This window comes from Chiloscyllium plagiosum, chromosome 14 (genome assembly GCF_004010195.1).
Source record: "Chiloscyllium plagiosum isolate BGI_BamShark_2017 chromosome 14, ASM401019v2, whole genome shotgun sequence".
NCBI lineage: Eukaryota > Metazoa > Chordata > Chondrichthyes > Orectolobiformes > Hemiscylliidae > Chiloscyllium > Chiloscyllium plagiosum.
In genome coordinates this window covers 6,505,259-6,515,228 of record NC_057723.1, presented here as the reverse complement: position 1 = coordinate 6,515,228, position 9,970 = coordinate 6,505,259, and the positions used below count along the sequence as shown (strand labels likewise).

At 48.5% G+C, this 9,970-nt stretch overlaps 1 protein-coding gene across 1 annotated transcript in view; it reads left to right on the top strand.

Annotated features, from left to right (window-relative positions):
* The window catches only part of LOC122556978 (annexin A6-like), a 27,798-nt gene extending 17,834 nt beyond the window's left edge, over positions 1-9,964 (top strand). Inside the window, exons 4-8 of the mRNA XM_043704212.1 lie at positions 325-418; positions 1,424-1,519; positions 5,258-5,316; positions 6,777-6,899; positions 9,343-9,964. Of these exons, the coding sequence (XP_043560147.1) occupies positions 325-418; positions 1,424-1,519; positions 5,258-5,316; positions 6,777-6,899; positions 9,343-9,402 (432 nt within the window). The 3' untranslated portion in view covers positions 9,403-9,964. The remainder of the gene's footprint in view (positions 1-324; positions 419-1,423; positions 1,520-5,257; positions 5,317-6,776; positions 6,900-9,342) is intronic.
* The last annotated feature ends 6 nt before the right edge of the window (positions 9,965-9,970 follow it).

The window sequence follows — 9,970 nt, the reverse complement described above, 5'->3', positions numbered from 1 at the left end:
GGCTTGTTTCCACATTGTAGTTGATTCTAGGAAGTTGATCTGTGAACTAACCCCCCACACACAGCTTCCTGCGTTGCTCTGAAATGAGACCTGCGCTCGGTCTGAGACCAAGAGAGAAAACATGGCCTGGCATTGAATTTTAATTCTGTTGTGCTCCTGACGATGACAGTCGGACACACGGGGGTGAAAGGAGTGGGAGGATAGAGGGAGATGGTGCAGAGGAGGACAAAGGCTTGTGTCCAGCACACACTGGCATGGAGCGAATGGCCTGTCCTTGTGCTGGCACTGTTTTCTAACTCCGTTCTCTTGCTGTGTGGTTGTTAGGAGCTGTGTGGCTCAACCGACGAAGACTCGGGCTCCATGGAGTCAAAGTTCATCAGCATCTTGTGTATGAGGAGCTACCCCCACCTCAGGAGAGGTGAGTGTTTCCCCCTTCCCCCACCCCCCAGAATCCGCTGCTGTCACTCTGTGCTCTCTTCATCCCCTGTTGATCCCTACTTCTCCTTCAGCATCTGCTCTGCACTCTCCACCTCTGAGTGAGAAGGCTGTGTGCACAAGTCTTCCTTGAGAGATTTGAGTCACAGACCAAGGCTGGTGTTTCCCAATCCAACGCTGTCGGATGTACCACCCTTGAGATGACATCTGAAACTGAGGCCCTTCTTCATTTCTCAGGTGGATGTTAAAATTCCCAGGCCACGTATTGACGGGGAGCTCAGTGTACTGACCACTGCCAGCCATTTTCTCCTTAACTGCCCCTGTTTGTCTACACCTCAGCTACACCACCCTAACCCTTCTCCCATCCCTGATTCTCAACCCTCCATGGTCTCCGCACAGCCCTCAGACCCATCTCTGTAAATTCCTCAGGGCTTTCAAGCCAGCACAGTGGCTCAGTGGTAGCACTGCTGCCTCACAGCCCCAGGAACCCGGGTTCAATTCCAGCCTCGGATGACTGTCTGTGTGGAGTTTGCACATTCTCCCTGCGTCCAGGGATGTGCAGGTTAGGGTGGATTGGCCATGGGTAAGGTAGGGGTTTGGTTGGGATGGTGTTCAGTAGGTCGGTGCAAACTCGATGGGCTGAATGGCTTCTTTCCACACTGTGGGGATTCTATTAAGCCTCCGGCATCTCTGTGCTCCTTCAGTTCTGGCCTCTTCTGCAGTCCCCATTTTCATCGCTGCACCATTGGTGGCCAACTCCCTGCGCCCCATCACTGGAACCCCCTCCATATCTCCCATCTCGCCTTGGAGACTATCCTTAAAACCTACCCCATCTGTCCGACTGTGCCCTGAAATGGTCTCACTTTCTGTTTGATTATCCTCCTGCGAGCGTTTTGTCGTCTGTTAAAGACAGTGAGGCCTGGAGCTTAGGGTTGAGGTTGGCAGGTATTTCCCAGGCTCTGATTGGCTGCATTGTGTTTTCTTGCAGTTTTCCAGGATTACATCAAACTCACCAACAGAGATATCGAGCAGACCATCAAGAATGATATATCTGGAGACGTGAGGAATGCACTGATCGCTATCGGTGAGTCAGTCCAGCTCATTCCAAACAAAAGGGACAATGTTCATCTGCACGTACACACACATATTAACACATGTGTACACACTCAAACACATACACATACACCATATGCACTCAACCACGTGCGCACACATGCCTGTGCACACATGTACATTTACCTACATGTGCACACATCCACATACGTGCACCCGCATGTACACACACGTACACACACACACATACTTATGCACACGCATGTACACACACATGTACATACAGATGCACCCTGTATGTCCTTGTTTGCTATGATCTGCCTGTACTGCTCGCAAAGCAAAACTTTTCACTGTACTCAGGTACATGTGACTATAATAAATCAAATCAGATGCACACGTTTGCTTATGCACGTGTGAATTCTGCACACAAAGATTCACATACATAACACATATATGTGGAAACTAATCAACATTGTCACACTCTGTCACCCCCCCTTCTGTTTCTCCCACTCTGTCCCCAGCCCTCTGTTTATCCCCCGCCCCCACTCTTGACGATTCTGAGTCTCTGACTCCCCCCTTGATTTCGGTTCCAGAGGCACTGACAAACACCCGAACCCTCGTTCCTGCTCCAGCAGCTCACAGACTGGTACAGATGACCCAGATTACCATGTGCTGTGCGAGACCATGGCTCCCCCGACTCCAGTTTCCTGCCTGTCTCGCTGTCCCTGTTTCTCTGTCCCACCTTCCCAGGCCTGTATTTCTACAGAATCTCCTTTAATCAGTGCAAACTGCAGATCTTCAATAGCACCTTGTGATGAGGCATTCCACATCCCATTAGCTGTTCTATCGACGAGTCCTCCTCCTGTTGTACTTTCTCACATTTGATCTCTTCCTGGTCTCCCACTAAGTGGTTTTTCCCTCCTTCACCCTGTCATCTCATAAAGGCTGTTATTTATTATTTTATGACCAAAACCTTATGCAAAGATGAATGGTGTGAAAGGAGAATTAGGTTCTTAAATTATCTGGGGTAATTCCAGAGTTCTTTCTACATATTCTCTTGTCTGTAGAGAGTGAGTCAGAAACACATCAGGAAGTAAACAGACTCTGGAACTCTCTCTCTCTCTCTCTCTCTGTTCCACCCGCATCACCCCCCCCCCCCCCCCCGCCCGCCTCTACAGTGTGACAACAGGCCATTTGACCCAACAAGTCCACACCAATCCTCCGAAGAGTAATCCACCCAGACCCATTCCCCTAGCCTATTATCCTATATTTGTCCCTGACTAATGCACCTAACCTACACATCCATGGACACTCTGTGCAATTTATCAAGACCAATCCACCCTAACCTGCACATCTTTGGATTGTGGGAGGAAACTGGAGCACCCGGAGGAAACCCACGCAGACACGGGGAGAACGTGTAAATTCCACATCAACAGTTGTCCGAGGCTGCAATCGAAACTGGGTTCCTGGTCGTTGTGAGACTCTTCTTCTTATTGATTTATTTTTTCTCCCTGTTCTCTCTGTAGTGTACCTGCACCTGGACAGTATTTGCATGGACTCTAACCTCTCCCATTGGCACTGCCTAGTGTCTCCTCTTTGTGTGTTTCTGTGCAAGGGCGCGTATCCTTCCACAACCCAGAAGGCTTCCATGAAATATTGTGACTGAAGATCAAAACATGGATGGATTTAGTCTGTTTAAAATCTGCTGTGCCGTTTCGTAAGGCCATGGCTGATCTGTCCGAGGATTTGACTTCTCTTTCAGACCAGCGCCTCTCAAAGCTGCAACTCTGTCACATTTCAAAAGTCTGTCTACATCCTCTTCAAATATTTTCAGAGATCTCCACAACCCTCTGGGGTAGAGAATCCCAGACATTCGTTGCTCTCTGGGAGAAGAAATCCTTCATCAGTCCAAAGATGTGCAGGTTGGGTGGATTGGCCAAGGGAAATGCAAGGTTACAGGGATAGGGTTAGGGGGGTGAGGCTGGGTATGGTGCTGTTTGGAGGGCCACTGTGGACTTGTTGGGACGAATGGCCTGTTTCCACACTGTTGGGATTCTATGATTCTCAGTTGTGAGTGAATTATCCTGTATCTGTGTCCCTTGTGAGAGTTTTCTCCATTGGTAGAAATATCTTTTCAGCATCAAGTCTCTTCAGAATCTTGTATATTTCACTAAGATCAGCCCTCATTCTTCTAAACTCTGAAGCATAAATCAAGAAACACAGGGAATAGCAGCAGGAGTAGGCCACTCTGCCCTTTGTGCCTGCTGTACCATTCGTTAGGATTGTGATTGATCATCCAATCACAACCCCTATTCTCCCCAGATCCTTTGATCCCTTTAGCCCTAAGAATGTGGGGTGGCACGGGGGCTCAGTGGTTAGCACTGCTGCCTCACAGCACCAGGGACCTGGGTTCAATTCCCACCTCGGGTGACTGTGTGGAGTTTGCACACTCTCCCTGTGTCTGTGTGGATTTCCTCCGAGTGCTCCGGTTTCCTCCCACACTCCAAAGGTTCGGTAAATTGCCTGTAGTGTTGAGGGATGTGTAGGTTAGGTGCATAGGTCAGGGGTAAATGTAAAGTAGTAGGGTAGGGGAATGGGTCTGGGTGGGTTACTCTTCGGAGGACTCTACAATTCTATGGGCTTCTTGAAAACATTCAATGTTTTGACCTCAACTTAGTTCCACAATCCAGTGCTCACTTGTATGTTTTGCCATTTAGTGCCAGACACCTGTTCTGTAAAATATCTGAGGCGCTGGTTGGATGATGATAAAGAGCATGTTCTGCCATTGGCAGCTGTGCCTTCAGCAGTCTTGGTGCTAAGCTCCAGAACTCTGTCTGTAAACCTCAATGACGCTTTACCTCGCGCTCTCCCATGCTGAAAACCACCCCCATTGACCAAGCTTTGGGATCATCTGTCCTTCCATGACTTGACAGCACAATAACTCTAAACTGGCATATTGTAATGCAGCAAGAACAAGGATATGTAGCCTGTTGTATAAAGTTGTGGTTCTGAAGGAGTTAATGTTTATGTCCTGTATTTTGATTCTGTCCTTGCGCCCTAGTGCCCCAGGGCTTGTTTGCAGAGGTGGCTTATTTTCTACTATTAACACCCACCATTAACACTTATGCTGCATCTATATCACTCCTCTACATTGCTCATCCCCCTTTGTGAATATCACAGAAATGATCATTTTACACATCCCTTCAGTCCTGGGGAAGGATCCCTGGACTCGAAATGTTAACTCTGTTTTTCTCTCCACCGATACTGCCAGACCTGCTGAGTTTCTCCAGGACTTTGTACTTTTATTTCAGATTTCCAGCATCCGCCATATTTTCCTTTTATTATAGGTTAGAGGGGTGGGTCTGGGTGGAATGCTGTTCCTAGGGTCATTGTGGATTCAATGGGCTGAATGGCCTGCTTCCACACTGTATAGATTCTATAAAGAAGGGTCACCAGACCCAAAGCTCTAACTCTGATTTCTCTCCACAGATGCTGCCAGACCTGCTGAGCTTTTCCAGTGATGTTTGGTTTTGATTTTCCTCCCCATTGTCCAACAATTTTTTCTGCTTAACTGATTTATTTGGTTCCAGTTGGAAAGCTACTGTTTAATCTTCTTTCACCAGCAAATCAAAATTCGCAGTTCATGAGTTCAGCGTGTATATTTTCAGATTTTTATTTTTGTTTTGTCAACAGTCTGGAAATATCTAGGTGTGCTACGTAAGTGCAGGTTGTTGTTGTACACCAATTTCTCTGTCTCCTTCATTCCTAGTTCGTAACATCAAGAACATGCCAGGGTTCTTTGCCGAACGCCTCTACAAGTCGATGAAGGTAAATTCTCCTTCATTAACCTCATCTGTGATGGAGTTAGTTTATCCATTCACTCCACAGCTGCCTACATGTATTCAGTTCCAGGACTTTGACCCAGCCACAGTGAAGGAACAGCAAACTACTTCCACGTCAGGATGGTGAGTGCCGTGGAGAGGAACTGGCAGGGGTTGGTGTTCCCACGTACCTACTGCCCTTGGCCTCCTCAAAGGAAATGGATGTTGGTTTTGAAGGTGTTGCCAAAGGAGCTCTGGTGAATTACTGCAGAGAATCAGAGAGATGTCCACACTCTGTCAGCGATGAAGGGATTGAGCAGTGAAGGGGGTGGATGGGGTCCAGACCAAGCTGTTTTACTGCAGATGGTGTTGAGCTTGTTGGGAGTGTCTGTGATGTACTGAGAAGGTGAACAAGGGAGAGGAGGGGAATGTGTGTCTGATGGTGGCATCTCACTGGAGGTGGTGGAAATGGTGGCTGATGATCCTCTGGGTGTGGAGGGTAGGGAAGGGCAAATGTTGTAACCATACCTGCATCTGCCCCTTCCTCTGTGTGAACAAGATTTATAGGAAGGATGTGGAGGCACTGGAACGGGTGCAGAGGAGGTTTACCAGGATGTTGCCTGGTATGGTAGGAAGATCGTATGAGGAAAGGCTGAGGCACTTGGGGCTGCTTTCATTGGAGAAAAGAAGGTTTAGGGGTGACTTGACAGAGGTGTACAAGATGATTAGGGGTTTAGATAGGGCCGACAGTGAGAATCTTTTTCCACGTATGGAAGGAAGATCGTATCGCAACATCGAGGGCCGAAGGGCCTGTACTGCGCTGTATTCTTCTATGTTCTATGTTCTAAGGTGCCCCTCAGGTCCCTTTTAAATCCTTCTCACCTGAAGGTGCAGTTTACCCTTTACTGTCTGGAGTTCAGAAGGATGGGAGGAGATCTAATAAAGGTATATAAAATTCTAAAAGGGACTGAAAGTAGAGAGAGAGGATGTTTTCTCATGTGGGACAAGCTAGAACGAGAGATCCTGGTTTTCAGATGGGGAGAGGATGCAGTATTGAAACAGAGATGGGGAGGAATTCCCTCCCTCAAGGGATCATGAATCTGTGGAATTCACTCCCCCAGCGTGCCAACACATGGAATAAATCAGAGGAGATAGTCAGACTTTCAATTCCTAATGGCTGAAGGGTCATGGAGAGTGGGAAGGAAAGTGGAGTTGAGACCAAGATGAGATCAGCAATGATGGTATTAAATGGTGGAGCAGGTTCGAGGGGCCGAATGGCCGCCTCCTGCTTCTAGCCCTTATGTGCAGTGAGTGAATCGGCATCATCCAACTTCAAACTCTTTACCAGCTGGCTATTGAAGCCCTAGCAGAGCTCCCTCGTCCTGGTTAAACAGCCCTGAATGGCTGTGGGATTGGCTGTTCTCCTGTCTCTGGTGTTAACTTCAGAGTCTTGATGTGATTTTCTAGGGAGCGGGGACAGATGACAAGACCCTGATCAGGATCATGGTGTCCAGGAGCGAAATTGACCTGATGAACGTCCGACACGAGTTCAAAGAGATGTATGATGCGTCGCTGTACTCCTTTATAGAGGCAAGTGTCCGAGGGGAACCATCAAACATGAACTCCATCTCAGCAGAATCCAGGAGGGAGTGATTGAGTGTCTGATGAAGAGCCGAGTCTTTCAGGTCACGGTCTAGTTGGGTTTTCCCTGAACCCTGTCTGAACCCGCTGACCCACCACTGGCTCCAGTCCCCATCAGTCCTTTGATCTTTAAATTCCCAACCTGGGTCATTTTCTGGAAGTGAAGACTGAGCAGAGAGGAAGGTTGGGCTGTGGGAATGGCACTAGAGAAGTTGCAGACACAAGGACACAATGAGGTGGCACAGTGGCCTTAGCACTGCTGCCTCACAGCGCCAGGGATTCCAGCCTCGGGCAACTGTCTGTGTGGAGTTTGCACATTCTCCCCATGTCTGTGTGGCTTTCCTCCAACAATCCAAAGATGTGCAGGTTAGGGTGGGTTGGCCATGGGAAATTGCCCCATAGTGTGCATGGATGTGTAGGTTAGGGTGGGTTGGCCATGGGAAATTGTCCCATAGTGTGCATGGATATGCAGGTTAGGGTGGGTTGGCCATGGGAAATTGCCCCATAGTGTCCAGGGATATGCAGGTGCCATGGGAAATTGCCCCATAGTGTCCAGGGATATGCAGGTTCGGGTGGATTGGCCATGAGAATGCGGCCATAGTGTCCAGGGATATGCAGGTTAGGGTGGATTGGCCATGGGAAATTACCCATGGTGTCCAGGGATATGCAGGTTAGGGTGGATTGGCCATGGGAAATTGGCCATAGTGTCCAGAGATATGCAGGTTAGGGTGGATTGGCCATGGGAAATTACCCCATAGTGTCCAGGGATATGCAGGTTAGGGTGGATTGGCCATGGGAAATTGCCCCATAGTGTCCAGGGATATGCAGGTTAGGGTGGATTGGCCATGGGAAATTACCCATGGTGTCCTTGGATGTGCAGGTTAGGTAGGTTGCCATGGGGAATACACAGTTACAGGGAAAGGGTAGAGGGGGTGGGTCTGGGTGGGATACTGTTTGGAGGGTTGGAGTGGACTCAATGGGCTGAATGGTCTGTTTCCACTCTGCGCGAACTCTATGAATGAGCTGAATGTCTATGTGTTAACCATTCAATGTGGTCAGATTCCATCAAGTCCAGACCTGACACCAGGCCACGGGGTGTGATGTGTGAGGTCATATGACCTCACAGCAAGAGCCAAGAGGCAGTTTTTCTAGAGTGCCTTAAAGGTGTAGAAACAGAGAGAGAGAGAGAGAAAGTTTTAGGGAAGGAATTGGAGAGGTTAGGTTCTGTACTAATGGAGTGAAGTAACAGGGGAACACTGGAGAAACCCAAATTGGGAAAACAGAGTCCTCGCTGATTAGTGAGAATGTTTTAGGGATATGGGTGGATGAGGTGTGGGTAGGTTTGGTTGGATTTTTGTTATTGAGGTTAAGGATTTCAAATCTGAAGTGAGAGCCTGGGAATGACAACGGAAAAGACTGGGATGCATTAAAAGAGATCTGGAGACATTTGCAGTGAGGTCTGTTAACAGATTTGAAGGATAGGCCAAACCGATTGGCTGTGACTTCAGTCATTCACCCATTTATGGGTACCACAGAGACCCAGCCATCCTGGGAATAGCACCACCCCCAAATCTCCCTGTGATTGACAACTTGGAAATTGCATTCGGGACTCACTGACAATATCTGGTCAAACTGAAGGGTCTGGGGGTCATTCTCAGTCCGGTGAACGGAAAGGGGATTTTGATTGGAGGCGTTTGAAATCGTGAAGGGTTTTGGGAGGGTAAATAAGGAGGAAGCGTCTCCAATGGTGGGTGGGTCAGTAACTGGAGGATGCTGATTGAAACTCAGTGGCAATAAGAGCTGATTGAGGAGGTGATAATTACTCAGTGGGTTGTTGTTGGAAAGGCCAGTGGAAGCAGGTTCAGTGGGAACCTTTGAAGGGGATTTGGATAATACTGGAAAAGTAGATGTTTGGGGCTAATTAGTTAGCTCTTCCAAAAGACCATATGGGCTGAATGGCCCCCTATGCAGTTAAAATAAAATAAAATCGTCTATTCTTAAAGGACTGCTCTCTCATTTGAGAGAGATTCCTGGTGGTGGTTTAACCTCAGGGTCACCTCAGGCAAAGGGGTGGTGGGGATGGTGGGTGTTTCATGGTAACCTCAGTTGGTGTGGGAATTGAACCTGCACTGTTGGCATCACTTGGCATTGTATGCCAGCTGACCAGTGAACTGAGGTAACTGACTCCAACAGCCCCCCCACACCCAATCCCCACCAGATCCTGTGCAGTATCCATCAGTGTCTGCACAGATATATGTCCAGGCTGCAGGAATCTCTCCAATGGACTGCAGGGATAGGAGACGGTGCAGAAAGGATGGGCCGAACAGAGTTCTTCGCCACCACAATAATTCCGTGATTCTGTGAAGAGCGTTCATTTTCCATTTGTTTCCAGGGAGATACTTCAGGGGACTACAGACAGGTCCTGCTGGCACTCTGTGGTGGTGAAGACTAAGAGCCATCATCCCATTGGACTATGTGGCTGCTGTCCTGAACGTTGGAGAGATACAGGACGGACACCACCAATATCCACTGTTAAAGCAAGGTCTGATGGGACATCGGCAAGGGGAGAGAGGGGAAAGGGACGGTCACCAGTCCTTCAACGTCCCCAGCCAACGCCACGTTTGTATCTGTCAAAGTGCTGAACCACGAGTTGAGCTAGGTAGTCCCTTTAACTCTCTCTTCATCACGACCAGTCACCCCAGTGACCTTCCGTTAGTTCACAATCCAGTCTCTAGCTGTGTGTGTGTTAAGCGATAGTCAGTACTGACCTCTGCCGTATAGTACGTCCATGTTTCATTGTGTAGCTCCATGATTGGTACTGGAAGGTCTCCCTACCCTCCACCCCTCAACATCAGCCACCTCTTTTTTGGGGTGCATTCTGCCCTGTACCTCAAACATTGCCCTGCCCCCCAATGCCATTTCCAGTCTCTCCAAACTCCACGAGATCCACACAATCCTTACCCCTCATCTCAGAGTACCCTTTACTCTCAGAATATCTCCATCTAATTTTCAACCTTCTC